The 16,063-nt window shown below is 40.7% G+C and overlaps 1 protein-coding gene across 1 annotated transcript in view; it reads left to right on the top strand.

Annotated features, from left to right (window-relative positions):
- The first annotated feature begins 866 nt into the window (after window positions 1-866).
- ABCD2 (ATP binding cassette subfamily D member 2) overlaps window positions 867-16,063 on the top strand; it is a 45,024-nt gene continuing 29,827 nt past the window's right edge. Inside the window, exons 1-6 of the mRNA XM_042815637.1 lie at window positions 867-1,778; window positions 3,132-3,312; window positions 6,881-7,002; window positions 9,691-9,859; window positions 12,633-12,727; window positions 14,032-14,177. Of these exons, the coding sequence (XP_042671571.1) occupies window positions 867-1,778; window positions 3,132-3,312; window positions 6,881-7,002; window positions 9,691-9,859; window positions 12,633-12,727; window positions 14,032-14,177 (1,625 nt within the window). The remainder of the gene's footprint in view (window positions 1,779-3,131; window positions 3,313-6,880; window positions 7,003-9,690; window positions 9,860-12,632; window positions 12,728-14,031; window positions 14,178-16,063) is intronic.

A 16,063-nucleotide genomic window follows, 5' to 3' on the forward strand; every position in this document is an offset into this window, starting at 1 on the left:
CTTCCAGTGCACTAGGGAAATAAATTGAGCAACCCCCAAGGAGGGAGCAAGCAATGGATGCTGCCTGGCTGTGTTTTGCTGATCTCAGCCCGAGGGCATTTTGGACAGCACCTGCAGCTGAGGATGCGCTGCCTGATTTTCAGAAGCGAAGCTCTCTCAAACCATTTGCTCACCCCTAAGCTTGCATTACTGTCCAACCCTGATCAGTGCTCTCTACGCAAGGACTCGTCCGTAACACTAACGCGGCTTAGTTTGCCTGTGCTCGTGCAGGGTCACAGCTGGGTGCACGGGCCCCTGCCCACTTCTAGGGGAGAGCTCCCTGAACGCCTGCAGTGCATTTTCCAGATCCGCTCGTCCTCATCCACGGCAGACAAACGCTTTGTTACACACCCGCATATGACAGGAAGGCACCCCCCGCAGCCCCTCGGCCGCCGGGCCGCGCTTCCTACCCGAGTCCCTCCTCCGGCAGGGAGGGGCGCGGGGCCGGCGGTCGGGCCGAGCGGCCGCGGAGTGCGGCGAGGCGGGCCGAGCGGCCGCGGGGGGGAACCGACGGAGCGCCGAAGGCCCGCGAGCCGCGGTCCCACCGCGACGCCTCCGGGGCCAAGCCTGCGGCCGACGAGCGGCGCGGAGCGGCCGGGTCGCCGGAGGTGCCGCCCCGCTCGGCGCAGCCAATGGCGTGTCGCGGGCCGGGCCGCGTTGTGCAACGCGCCGGGCCGGGAAGGAAACCGTCACCCCGGGGGAGGCAGCGCTCACTCGGCATCTGTCGCGGCGGGAGCCCGGCCCGGCAGTCCGGCGAGGAGCCCGCGGGGCCGGCCTTCCTGCCGGGGATGAGCCGCCGCCGCTAGGAGCGGTGCTGGGCGGGCGCGATGACCCACATGCTGCGCGCGGCGGCCCGCCGGCTGCAATGGAGCCGCTCCAGCGCCGCGAAGCGCGCTGCCTGCCTGCTGGCCGCGGCGTACGGGCTGAAGGTGCTCTACCCCGTCCTCCGGCGGCGGCTGAGGCGGGCGGGCAGCCGCGCTGAGCCGGGCCGGGGGGCGGCGCAGGGCGGCGGCGGCCGGGGCAGAACCTCGCCGGCGGTCAACGCGGAGTTCTTGAAACAGCTGCTGGAGCTGCGCAGGCTGTTCTTCCCCAAGCTGGTCAGCGCCGAGCTCGGCTTGTTGTGCCTCCACTCCGTCGCGCTGGTTTCCAGGACCTTCCTCTCCATTTATGTGGCGGCCCTCGACGGGAAGATCGTGAAGAGCATCGTGGAAAAAGAGCCCCGGAGCTTTGTCGTCAAGTTGGTCAAATGGCTGATGATCGCCATCCCGGCCACTTTTGTCAACAGCACCATCCGGTACCTGGAGTGCAAGCTGGCCCTCGCCTTCCGCACGCGCCTGGTGAATCATGCCTACGAGATCTACTTCGCCAACCAGACCTACTACCGAGTGATCAGCATGGACGGGCGGCTGGCCAACCCCGACCAGTCCCTCACCGAGGACATCATGATGTTCTCGCAGTCGGTGGCTCACCTCTACTCCAACCTCACCAAGCCCATCCTGGATGTCATGCTCACCTCCTACACCCTGATCCGCACGGCACGCTCCCGGGGTGCCAACCCCATCGGGCCCACGTTGCTGGCCGGCCTTGTTGTCTACGCCACGGCCCGCGTGCTCAAAGCCTGCTCGCCCAAGTTTGGCAAGCTGGTGGCCGAGGAGGCGCACAAGAAGGGCTACCTGCGCTTCATGCACTCGCGCATCATCGCCAACGTGGAAGAGATCGCCTTTTACCGGGGGCACAAGGTAAGGAGGGAAATCTGAGTGTGCTGGGCTTGCTTCCTCAGCACTGGAGCTGACCGGTGCTTCCCCTGCCACCCTGTGCACACACTGTGGTCCCTCTGACATTTAAACCTGTTTACGGCTTGCACTTCCCGTTTCCTAGGAAAATGCAATCTCACAGTCAGTGTCTGGGGGGAGCAGAGTGCAGTTCCCTTGTGCTCTGACAGTGTTCCTGTTTTGCAGCTGTACCCTGTGCTTTTCTAGAAAGCCGATCGTCACTATTGTTTTTTCCCCACCCAGTGCACTCCTCTTAACTCTTCCAGGCTTTTCTTTTCCCTTCCTTGTTTGTGAGCTCCCAGCTTTAGTGCTTTAGGAATCACTAGCAAGCCACAGCAGAAAGACTAGGGGACGTCTTTGTGATAGCACAGAGACCAAAACAACCTTTGACACTCTTTTACATAGCTAAGCAAAGATGCAGTCATCAGAGCCTTAAAATAGCCTAAGTACAGTACTTCAGCAGCCATAGTTACATAAACTAACGGGTTGTTTTAAAGCCACCTTATGAAGGAATTCTTAGTATTTTTATTAGAAGTGAATTTTGGCTGTTACAGCTTTCAAGCATGACTTGGAAAAACAAGTGGTTTCACATGAGGTGAAAATGAAGACTGGTAACTAGCCTGAGGTGTTTCCAACTCTTTCAGTCCAAGCAACAATTATATAATGCAGATGGTTTGTTTTGGTAGAAGCGATCGTTCTCCAGGGCTGCCTACCATAGTGTTTGCAGTACAGCTAAATTAAACAGTTTCTTCTGTTCCCACATCTTCTGGCTTGAACTGAGTGCATGATGTCATACTGACTTGGAACTATCTTTGACTTGTTAAACCTCTTGGGATAATTCTCTCTTCCTCTAGGCCGTTCACAAAAACAAGAAGCATTGCGTTTCAGCAAAGAGCTCTGCAGATTTAAGTCAGAGATAATTGATCCCCAAACACTTTACAATTTGAGGAGTTTCGGTTGCTGTGAAACTCTTCAGCTGCATGTTCCTTAAAGGATGTAGAATCAATCCTGTTTTGATTGCTAGAGTTAGCTATAGTGACAAGTCATATGTTCTTATATATATCAGATGCTAAGAACTGAAAGCTTCCCAATGTGGCATAAAGGGACAGTGACATAAGTAAGAGCCAGGTCCTCTGGCTTCAATAAAGCTGTGCACTTCTGCTGCGAGAATATGAGAATACAGCACTGTGACTATGGAGTACTGCACACTTAGGGACCACAGCTCTGGATACTTGATTGGTTCATGCACATGTGCGAATGTATCTTGGATGGCATGTATATTTTTGCTGTATTGCATAAATGTATTTATTTAAACTGTAGGTGGAAATGAAACAACTGCAAAAAAGCTACAAGGCTTTGGCAGATCAAATGAATCTCATTTTATCCAAACGCTTATGGTACATCATGATAGAGCAGTTCCTGATGAAGTACGTCTGGAGTAGCTGTGGCATGGTCATGGTCGCTGTGCCCATCATCACCGCAACAGGATTTGCAGATGGCGGTAATACCATTTTTATTTATTTCCAAATGGTTCTGTAAAGTTACATCCTCAAAAGACTGCTTTCCTTCAGTGTTGTTCACATTTCTTTATTGTTCACAGCTTTTTTTTTTTTTCTTTTTACCACATCCGTGTCTCATGTGTAACTCAGGCATAGCAAGTCAGTTGGGGGAGGAGCAATGCAAAAGATACAGCTTAGAGCATAAAGCTGACAAAGAGTTATCATTTGGGGCTTAAGGGGTACTCCCATGAGATTATAACGACAGTTGCAGTTCTCATTCACTGGCTGTCATTGGGATGCCATGCTGGTTCTTGCAGCAACTCCTACTATTTTAAAATACAATACTTCTTGCTGGCTTTCCTAGAGAGCTTATCTCCTTGTTTTGTAAACCACAGTGTAACTATAGCTAGTTATTGTATTACATGTTGGCTGTTAGGAACTGCTGTTTTTCCCTGACTCACTGGGAGAAGAGCAATGAAGGCTTTCGTGTAATCATTTTTGACATTCTGTTGACATAACTTCTCCAAGAAGTGAATTGAGACTGTTGTTATTGTAAATGCTATAAGAAAAAAGAGAGCAGAAAGGAAGGAAGGTAGGGAGGGGGGATGAAGACAAGTCAGAGTTTGCCTCAACAGGTTGCCTTATGCACAGGTGGAATTGCAGAAAACGTTACAAACTCCCTAGGATTCATTAAGCATGGATACTACAATGTAAGCAGGAGGATGAGTTTTAAATTTGGTACATTTAAATAGGAATAAAGGTGTTGTTTTCAGTGCAGGTTTTTGTAAGGACGTTTCAGATCAGGGCTGTTCAGCTGAATTGACAAGCTCGGTTCGACCTGCCCGCACATTATTTAGTAGTCTCACAATTGTGCTTGCATGTGGCTGGGTGTTAGCAGCCTGAGCTGCTGCCTGTCCCATGGCTCAGGGGACACCATATCAGCACCCTCGCTGGCATCCTGCTAACAGCTTCAGAAATATCAGAAGGTCCTGTTCCAAACAGAAGAGTTTGTAAAAACTGTTTCACCTCATGCAACTAGTGAAGGTTGTGCAAGCGGAAGCAGAAGTGCTGAGTGAGAATCACCATCAGTGTGAGAGTGCCATCATCAGTGTAAGAGTCCATCTGCAGGATGAGAACGAGTGCAGTCAGAGAAAAGTCATTTGATTGCACATTGTGTGTATCTCCCTGGTATTACAGCATGAAGAAAAAAATGAAAAAGACTGTCCTTTGCGAGGATTAAGCCACAGTGAAAGTATATAGAACAAATGATGGATAATTGATTTGTGTGCATGCTCAACTAAATAGCATTCTTGTTACTCATGAGTGTATTTTTGATAAATATTTTTGAAATGTAGAAAAAGAAGATACAGAGATAATTCATGTTGTAAAGTAAAGAATATTTGTACCAGCAACATAACGTTAGAGCGTGAAACTAGTATGGAGCCCTGAGGCATATTGTAATGGTTCTTCATAAACATGTAATTAATACTGACAAATGATACTGTCAGAACCAGTGTGTAACAAGTATTGAAAGAATTGAACAGACTTGGACTTGGATCAAACATTTATCTAGCTGGCAAAGTGGTGCCCTAGGCCTCAGCAGGTCAGGTGCTAGTTAATTCAAATCTGAAGGAACAGATGTTGGACTTCAGGACAAATTGCCAGAATAAAGTAAGTGCATAAAACTTCTTCTGTGACCAGACCTGAGACTTCGGGTGTAAAGTAGCAGATTTCATACACTTCCTCAGGGGAAAGAAAGAAATCTTAAAAATATATATTTATATACTGCAATAAAAGGAAAAAAAAAAAAAAAAAAAGAATCATTTTTAATGGGGATATTTAGGAAATAGGAAATTAACTGGCAAAGAGAAGATTTCCATTTGATGATATTTCTCATTTTTGTTGTATTAAACCTTTGGTGTTCCAAATGTCTCATCAGTTTCTGAGAATTAGCCATTTTTGAAAATAAGGCTCAGATTTTGGTGGACATAATGAACTCTTATTTTGGTTATAACACAAGAAGGAGTGTGAATTACATAAATTAAAAGGGAAATGTTTACATACTGCGTGAAGTAGGGACAATCTGTCTGCACTGTTTCAGTGTCACACTTCTTCAAACAGAGGCAAGTCCACAAAATGTTGATGGGTTAGACCTGTAAGAGATGTTTTGAAACAGCAAAACAGTCATAAATTCTGTGTAATTTTAATTTGTCAAATACCCCTTTTTGGAGTATGCTTAAAATGAACAGTATGCAGAGATCTCCATGTTGTTGGTAAGTGAGCAAGCCTGGGTGCTGGAAGCAGCTGAAAGCAAATGCATCCAGGAGGAAATACTACTTTAGGCCAGTTCCTAAATGATTTATTTTTGGTAGTTCTGCATACTGTGGGCTGTATGAGCTAGAATCCCAACAAAACCAGTAAAGTTTGGCTCTCTGAGAAATCAGAAACAAATGTTATTTTAGTTTATAGCAGTGAGTTAACTGAATTCTTGCTATCACCAAAGTTTACTCTTCCTGGAGTGAAAATGACTTTGTAAATAAATGAGGCCATCATGTGCAGGAGTTTCATAATCCTTCCTTTCTTTGCAAGAGACTTCATCTTCTCTCTCTCTCTTTTTTTTTTAAACCATGCCTCTTCTTGTGGCCTAAGTGGCTAGATTGCACACAATCAGATGACAGTGTACTCACTGGTTAAATTATTAAAAAATCACATTGTAGAAATATCTGAGGACAGGAAAAACATATAGCTGAGGTATATAAGCAAAGTTAATATATGAGAAGTATAGAAAGTTTTCCACAGATGATCCATGTAATATTTCAGTGATTCAAAACTTAATTATGTAGGGATTTGTTTTTGATATGTCAGTGAAAAAGATAGATAGTATTTAGATCCACGTGTCTAATAAAGATAGAAGGATAGGTCTGGCTTTGATACTGCCTGTAGATTTCTGGAATTTGATCTTGCCAGGGAGGTGAGGCAGTTCCCAAGTGAAAGAATATTGTTTGCTGTATTCTTCTTGGGGTCTGATGAACACAGAAACTGTTCTGAGAGAAAGAGGTATTCTATTTAAACACGTCTTTAATAAGAGAAGAACTTACTGCTTTCTTATAGAAATATTGCCATGTTACAAAGTTTGCATCAAGACAAATGTCTCTTTCGTAAATAAGTAGGTAAATAAGCAAGGCTGAAAACAAATATGCGAATACAAAAGCAGTAAAAAAGTGCTATCAAAAATCTGCTTCAGATCAGTGTTTAGGTTTCACTTTTACATATTTTGAAAAATTGTAAATTGGATAATTGTATGTTAGGATGAAATTACCCAAGGAGACAAGTAGTATAAAAGAATAGGATATTTGGCACAAGAAGATGCATTTCGTACATTCCCTTTACCCTTTGTTACCAAGCTGTCTACGCTAATTACATTCAACGGTTCTTTCTGAAGGGTTGTTTTTATAGAGTTTAATTTTTCTTGATTTAATTTAAAAGCTCACATTTTGATGATAATTTGATCTATGGAGATAACTTTCAGAAGAATATTTTAACAGTTTTCTTCTTTTAAAAAACTTTCAGAATTAGAAGACGGCCAGAAGCAGGCAATGGTTAGTGAAAGAACAGAAGCTTTCACCACATCACGAAACCTACTGATCTCTGGTGCAGATGCTATTGAAAGGATTATGTCTTCATACAAAGAGGTATCGTACGTCAGTCATGTGCAAAACGTAAAAGAAGTAAAAGTAAAATGGGTTTACATCTAATGTAAAAATAAAAAAAAATATTATTTTTTAAGGTAAATACTGTCTCAACTAAATCTATGGTAAACTTTGAACTGATAGTTTGATCTTTAGAGTTAGGTCCACAATGAGTCTGAAGTGCACAGCTGTTGATATGATGCAACACGGATATTATCTTTAACACCTGTGTTCAGGTGCCATCAGAGAGCAATAGAAATTCCCAGAATCTGGCTGATAGAGGTTCAGAGCCTTCTTCTGCTTGGAGCACAAACCTGAGTTCAGGTTGTCGTCTTCTCAGTGGACCAGAGAATTGGGACTCTCACGTTGAAAAGTATAAGAAATGCAGAAAGAACTGAACACTTATTTCCTGTCCACTTAAACTGTTCTGAACCTGTTAATTTGTAAGTAATTTTGTACAGCAGAGAAATTTTATCAGGAAAAATCTGCCGTATGACTGCAAATAGCCCATAAATGCAGGATGTTTGTCTGGAGGATCAGATATGGGTGTCAGCACCCTAGTTGCAGTCTGTCTGTGATCTCTCCAGGCGATTTCTCTAGGCACAGACTATTAAGCAAGTGAAAATCCAGGCAAAGCTGTTACTCTTCTCAGTGTTTCCTTCTGAATGTGGTTCTGTGTTTGTTGAGTTAGTTTTTGTTTGTCCTTTTCGTGGGATGCCTTTTCCCAGTGCAATGGGAGGAGGCACGCACCGCAATCAAAGATTATGAATTCCTTTACTTGGAATCCAGCATTAATAGCTACAGCTTTTTAAATTGGAAGAGGAGGGGTAGTTTGGCACCTTCAAACAGTCTCTGATAAGGCCAGAGTCTGTGTTGTTTTTCCGCAGAGTTCTAATGGACTGTGATTCTGCCTTATGCAGCTTTGGCTGTTTCCCTGCCTGACCTCTGCTCTAGAGGGACTGCCAGATAAGCTATTATGCACGGATGTTATTCTACTTTATTTTCAATATCTAAGTCACTTATATGATCTGTGTGGGGACTTACAAACATTGTGCAATTATATTTTGGAAAAACAAATTCCTTGCAACACGGTAGTAACAGCTGAACAAATTCATGAGGTTTATCGTATAGTGAAATTATAATGCAGCCAGCATGAGATCAAAAATCAGCTCTTTGAGCTTCTATCTTAAATTTACACTTTACTTTTCTTAAATACTGCAGTACTTCAACCAGTTTATCATTCCTGCTTTGTGGTTCAGGCAGTTTCCAGTATGACAGCATGCTTCAATCCACTTCAAGTGACAGTGAGACTCCAGTTCTTGCCTACCCAATCCACCCAATTGCCCATTTTCTAGTCAGCATTGTTCAGCTTGCAGATAACATTGGCTCATCTTTTGTTTGTGGGTCAATATTTAGATGGTAGCACTTAGTGTTATGATGAAGCAAGTTTGTAGAATCATGGTTTGGAAACTTCCTACACATTTTTTTGTTGTTGTTGTGGGGTGCAGTTGTTACGTTTTTCACTGTGTGCAGGATTTTCTCCATCAAGCATCACTGCTTGTTGGTGGAATTGAAATATTGGCTGGTTATTCTCTTCAAACTGAGTTTTTTGAGATGTTGTGTAATTGTTAATCTCCAGTGGAGCACTGACCCTGTCTAGTACTCAGATCTGTGTCTAGTGCAGTGAAATTTTCACAGGATTGTTTCTCCATATATTGAATCTTTTTATGCCCATTGCAGGTGGGATGAATTATAGCTTGTATGTATTTAACTACAAGCTACACATTTTATAATCTCATGCTGATTTTCTCGCTATTCTTATCTTGCTCTCCGTGTTTACTATAAAAATCTTTCATTTTAAAAACATCTCATAATTCATACATAAGATGCCCAGGTTTAATTCTTTGCTGCCAGCAGATGGAGGTAGTTCTTTAGGAGTTTTGGCAATGTCAGTGCCTGTGAATAAGAAATCTCCTGGAGGAGAGATCTGTTCTTCCTGTTTTCACCAGGTGGTAACTGAGATAAAGGGATAAAAAAATCATAAAGCCCTACAAGAGACTTCACTATTTTAAAAATTCCCATCTGCAATTCAGGATCTCAGATTTGGCTCTGGTACCCAGCATGCAGATTATAGGACAATCATTTCTTTTCTGCGCAGTATTTTTCATTAGCAAATGCCCTTGTGCTGCCTGTTTTACACAGGAGAAACACATCTTTCTCGCTGGAGATTTGGAGCACACAAGGAAGTAACCATATAATTACAGGTGCCTATTTTTCTAACTGCTGTCAGTCTGTATTTTCCTGGAAAATGCAGAAATTTTGTTTTTTTCTTGTATGACAGGCTAATTTGAACTAAGCTAGCAATTCTGCCTAGGTTAAAGATTGTACTGATCGATGAAAAAGAACAGTCCCTGCAACCTCCTTATTTACTGGAGCAATAGTAAATTACATTGGCTGGCATCTGTCCTCCTCAGACTGTGTCTGCTGGCTGTTACAAGCTGTGGGTGGCATTTTGGTTAGGACAGAATCTCAAAGGAGGAAGAACTGATAGGTGACAAAAGATGCATCACTGATCTTTCCAGAGGTAATAACTGAGAATAGCTGGGAATGTTTTTCTTGAATCTTTGGCCAAGCATTTCATGTGCAGAATCTGTGAAGTATAACTGCAATGAGGCATTTGCTGTTTCACAGGTTACTGAGTTAGCAGGATACACAGCCCGTGTCTACAACATGTTTTCTGTCTTCGATGAGGTGAAGAGAGGCATCTACAAGAGAACTGCTGTTATTCAAGGCGCTGAAAACAACAGTAAGAATGAAGATAAAATAGAATCACATGTCAATGGACCCTTAGAAATCAAGGGTAATTAAGTCACATTTTTTTATATCTTTCTCCTGGGGGAATGCCTGGCTGGTGCAGAGGGCAGTAGATGAACAGGATTTGTTTCTATAACAAATCATTCTCTCAGTTTTAGTGCCCCAGAGGCCGCGTTGCCTTCTGTTTTATCTTTCTGCTGTTTTGTAACTCGGTGTTTGTGCAGTGCTTTGCTAGAACGTTTCCACAGAGATTGCTCAGATGTTTTCTGTGAAAACTTACAGTGAAAAAGGTATTTCAGCTGTACTATTTTAAGTGGTGGTTGTGGTGATGGTATTATTATCACTGCGTAGACAGTGCCTGCTTTCCTCTAACTTCTTTTTTTTTTTCAGAAAAAGGAAACTGTAACATTTTCATCTTCAAATGTAATTATTTTGTTTAGGGTAGGAGGGAAAGAGAAATTGGTTCAGTGGTTTTTGACAAAAATAATAATTTGTTTTCAGTTACTCTCAGCCTTTGCTCACCTTTTCATCTTGTAGTGAGGATATTCTACCGGAAATGTGCTGACAGCTCTCTCTGCCCCCTCTCCCAAATAACCTGATGAATATGCAGCTTCTTCCTCCTGTCCCTAGCTTGTATCATTCTGGAGCCTCTGTCTTTCTGTCTGCGCCCTTCACAAAGCATTTCCTGTGTTCATCTATTTCTTATTGTGCTCCATTATACACCATCTCCCTTTTTTATCTTCTTTGGTGTTGGAAAACCTCATTCTCACCCTCCAGTTTCTGAAAACTTAAATCTCACTAGAGTGGAAAGCACCAGAGCGCTCCTTATGAAATACTTGTTCAGACACTTTAAACAGCATTACCCTTCTGCACAAATTTCTCAATGGTCTCCTGACAAGGCCCTTCGAAACGTTGTGATGCAGTGCAGTGGATAGCTGTGGAAACAGCTGATGCCTTAATCTTGTAGGTCTTGGCAGTGTTTGGCTGGCATTTGATGTTGTACGGCTGTTACATTTTGTCATGTACGAGAGAAAAATTCATTTAGTTATTTGAAACAGCAAAGTAATTTTGGGGCCATTTAGATAACTCTGTATTTTAAAAATTAAAGGTAATACATTCAGATGTGAAAGAATACTGTTTGTGTTTCCTTTTGAGCTTTGATTCCACCTGTGTGGCACATCTCACCTAGCCTGAATTCCACCCATGTTGCAGTGGCTAACATTGGTATGCAGTGGTTGCAGGCTCTCAGAGGCAGCTGGCCAGTACGGAACTCTAGGCACAAGGACTTAAGCAGAATTGAGGCCAGATGAATCTAGGCCACGGGCCCTGGACTTTTTTTGACAAGAGCCATTGTACCATTGTATGCTGGCTTTCCTCCTTTCTTTCAGTCTTGGTACTTTAGAAATCCCTACAGAGTGGATTTTTATGTGGATAAAAGTACACGTGATCACATGCATGTACATTTCCACTGTTAGAAAACTCTCAATATTCACAGCTCTTCCACACACTCCTTTTAAATTGTCCAGTACAAACTTATGTACCTGAAGAATGACTGTGCTTTGCCTTGCATTCACCATTGTCAATAAGAACATTGTGAAAATATGGGAAATATTAGAATATTTTTAACAGATGATTATATTGCTATATATACAAGGTATCTGATATTCAGAATTTTAAAGTTGGAATATGTTTGTATACATTTGTACAGTAGTTCTGTAAAATTGTATTTCTGATTACAAGGTTTAAAAGCACACTGTGGTTGTCAATCACTCTGACTTTAGGGAATGGGAATTAAGTTTACTTAGTACTTAGCTTACTATTGTGTGTCATACATCCTTTTTTAAACTACAGTTTTTCTCCTGTAATTGTTTTCTTCAGAAACATGAGTGAATTTTGCAAATTTGCTTGAGATTTTCTCCACAGTTAGGTGCCAGCTCAAGTGCAAATATTCCTGTAGTTGGAGTGAAAAAAGGTACAGCCCTTTTCTGAAAAGTGTCTTGGCCAAATCTGTCTGCCTGTTCATGAACCTGTGAAAACTGCATGGCTGATGGGGGGTGGTTGATCTCCCAGCTGTATATCAAGTGCCATTGAGAAGTCTGAAGGTAGTGGAGCCTGTCAGTGGTATGAGAAGGTTGCAATCATGGCTTTTTTTCAATAGCAAAACAGTTTTGTTTTCCATAGTTTCATGTTGGTGCTACTGTTTCAAATGAAACTTATGTTAGAGAAAAATAGCACTTAGATTGATAAATGAAAGAGAACTTTTTTTCAGCTTGCTGTAATTTGACAAAGTTGGAAGCAACTGAACAAACAGCCTTCTAATAGAAGACATGAGACTTTAACCTTAGTTGAAGGAAATACTACCAGATCCTGTTGTAATGAGCTTAACTTTTCTGTAGCTTCATTTTCCTTTGTTCAGGTTAATCTAAGTTTTAGAAGATGCAGTCTTCTAATACAAAGGGAAATCCTTTTTGTTTGCTTCTTGTATGTAATAGTAATTTCTGGTACTTGTCTATGATCCTGTTTTTTTTTAGGTTCTGTTAGAAGGGTGTATAGTATATATATACAATGAAGAGATGTATATTGTGTATTTATGATAAAATATAGGATTCATTACACACTCTTGGCTAATATTGACAGTGTAATTCTGACCTGCTAAGATTTACTATCCAAATTTTTCACTTGAGGAACCTGGGGAGCATAAAACAGTTTCTGAACGCACTAACTTATGCTTCCCAGCTGTGCACGAAGGCTGTTGGGTATCATTGCTTCATGGAAAGTTTCAAAAAACATTAAGTGTTGCTTTTTTTTTTTCTTTTTAGGAAAAGTTATTGATGTTGAAAATGGAATAATTTGTGACAATGTTCCTATTATTACCCCGAATGGCGATGTGGTGGTTTCCAGACTAAACTTCAAAGTAAGATGATATGCAAGAATTGTTGCCATCACATTAACATAAACAGCACAGAATTCATGTACCTTATGTTAAGTACTTGGCGGAGCATATGGATAAAAGGGGAAGTCCAGAAAGGTAGGCATAGTAGCTTTGTAGAGGCAGACTTGTGTAGTGCTCAAAGAAAAAGAAGAGAGGATTTATAGTGCTGCTGACACATGAAAAATTAGACCTAGGATTTTAAAAGGTGTATGCAAGAGTCCACATCCGTGTTAGGTAACATCAGTAAAATTGGGATGCTTGGCTCACATGGGCTCCTTTAAAAGTCTGAGTTCACAGCAACTGTGAAAAAGCTGAGCCTGTTGTTAGTTTTACCTGACAACCACGAAGAACAGTACTAATAGTTGACAGCGTGCTTCACAGTCCTTTACACTGTAACAGTGGAGTCTTTAATCAAAAAAAAAAAAAAAAAAAAAGTTTATGAAGACTGTTGTAGCTACACTTGGTACTGTTCTCTGTCCTTTACTGCATTTCTGCCATATGTATCCTGATCTTATGTTCCAATGCTGATGGTATTGTTTTTAAAAATGGTTGAAATGACTGGAACAGTAATATGAATAATTGCAGCAGGCTCTTTAATTCAGCTAAAGCAGAGTTTTTTCTCTCATCACATCTGTATGGAACTGGAGTAGTTGAATTAGCAGTGCAGGGTCCTAGTTACAGCAAAGCTTCCAGTGGCTCCCGTGTAGGAATTGCAGATTTGTGGAATTACAGCTTTACAACCAAAGGGACAGTTATATTTATTTCTTTGGCTCAACAAAGACATTATGTAATGCAATTATAATATAACAATCAATGTGTTTATATAAAATATTGACATTGTGATTGTGCATGAATATACACTCATATATACACAGAGTCCTGTTTAAATGAATGAAACCAAATGTATTGCACCCAAAATAACACTGGTAATTATATTTTCCAAATCATTTGATCGAGCTCACTTTGCTTAAATTAGTATTACTGATGGCTTGGCTCTTTGTGCTGTTAACAATTTTGGACTGAATTTACGTTAGAATAATTGATTCTGACTGTGATGGATTGATGTAATGATATAATTAGCATAACTTATAGAAATACTCAGACTTTATAGAAATGATTTTTATTCTTATATTTAATTCTACAGTTTTCAGAATGATTGCACTAAAAAAAATACGCAGGTAATTAATGAAAAGGGTTAATAATTTGATATGAATACTTGCATAACTCCTTCTGGGGGCCTTAGAGCACTGCACAGTAACATCTTTTCATTTTCATTATCACTATAGGTTGAAGAGGGCATGAATCTTTTAATCACTGGTCCCAATGGGTGTGGAAAGAGTTCACTTTTCAGAATTTTAAGCGGTTTGTGGCCTGTGTATGAAGGAATCCTCTACAAACCCCCTCCACAGCACATGTTTTATATACCACAAAGGTATGTGATACCTATTTATCTGCTGACGTGAATTTTGACCCTGCTGCTCTTATTTTTGATCTTACATTTCTTACAGCCTAGTTACAAGGGGCTAAGCACCACCTCAGCTGCACTGGGAGTGCTAAAAAATATTGATTCCTTGTTGTTGCTGATGCAAATCTTCAGTTGCTGGCAATGGGTAGCTGATGTACTCATCTTGTGGTGGCTGCACTCCCCCAGTGGCTAATGAGTTCTGGTTGATTGGGATCATGGCAACAGACTAGAATGTGAAACAGTTTGAAATAGACCTAGTATATTCCCATTTCACTTTAAAACTCTAAATCAAAACCAGTGAGGATATATGGTTTTCCAAATTTTGAATTGTTCAAAATAATTGTAACAACTTCAGCTCTTATACTTCAAAACAAGAATCCAATCAAATAATAACTGCAAACTGCTTTTTTTTTTTTTTTTTTTTTTTTTTAAATAATGGATGCTTGTTTCACTGAAGGAAACATGGCTGTTTTATTCTTCATTTGTGTTCTGACTTGTTGTTGGACTCTCTAACATAATTTATGCAATTGATCCTAAAATGTCTCCTTGGAGACTTCTAAATAGGTTGTTTTGTGGAAGCAAAATCAAACACTGAGAATCTTTGATTGCTTTCTGTAGTTCATTTCTTCCCATGGGCAAAACAAATATTCATGATACAGTCTGTAGCCTTGTTTAAAAATACAAGCTATTAAGCTGAATGGAAAATAGTAACTGATGAACAGATTTTCCTTGCTGCAAATGAAGGTAACACAGAAAATTTATCTATAATGTTTTCAAATTTATGTATAATTTATTCCAGCCACTGTCATAAATGTTCTACATGGAGACAATTTTGAAATTAAAGTATGTGACATGTAATGTTCTAGATTCTCCTAGAAATAATTGCATTATTTGAGTGCTACTATGTAGACAAGAAATTTGATTTGGAAGTTGGGCAACAAAAGCAAATTACATACATGTGTTTACATACCTACACTAGCAGAAAATCAGGAGGACTTGATTGTGCAAGATGTGAAGTTGGAAGGTGAAATATATGAGGTTTCTACTTCAGCACCATTATTTTATGTCTTTTCTTTTAACAAAACCTCATACTAGCTTTAAAGTCATAGATTTCTGTGTTAGTGTCTTCATGAAATACTGACTTTCATGAACACTTCTGCAAGAACTACGTTCTGGTTGTATAAGAAATTAGGGGTTCTGCAGTTGAATTCTTGTTTTTCGTCCCATGTTTATGCCTGCACAAATATCTCCTCTTTGAGATATACTGACATACATAAATCATGGTTAGGAAGAAGTAAAACATGTGGAAAGTTACTTCATGGCCTCTTTTGTTGTATGTATTTGTCTGAGAAGGTTACTGCCATGTTTTCAGTTGATGATTACTGGGTACCTGCAGTTCTTGGTTCGTAATTATAAGGGATATATATGTGTGTCTCTCTCTCTCTATATATGTATATATAGATAGATGTAGATATGCCTATATATGTCCTTTATATCCCTTTCATATGCAATTTTATAAACTATTTTATGGAAGATGGTGTATAAAAATCTAACAGATTAAGTAAGTGCAGTAAGTGATTACAGAAATATGTATAAGGTGATTACAAAAATGTGATTTCTTGTTTTTATTCTCTTCAGTGGAAGGCTGTAAGGTATTGGGGACATGATTTTTTCTTTTGCTATGTTCAAAATCCCTGGTGAGAAGCAGTTCTGTGTAATAATTAGCGATAATTTTAAGAGTACAGAATGGTTGTGAAAAACAGTATTTTTATTTATTCTTCTGAAGAAAATATCAATATACAAACAAGTAAAACTAGTTTTGGAGACACTCTGCCTCGTTTCTTTAGTAAGTC

This window comes from Centrocercus urophasianus, unplaced genomic scaffold (assembly GCF_019232065.1).
Source record: "Centrocercus urophasianus isolate 14NV4802_14NV808 unplaced genomic scaffold, USGS_Curo_1.0 seq_15, whole genome shotgun sequence".
In the NCBI taxonomy this organism is placed as follows: Eukaryota; Metazoa; Chordata; class Aves; order Galliformes; family Phasianidae; genus Centrocercus; species Centrocercus urophasianus.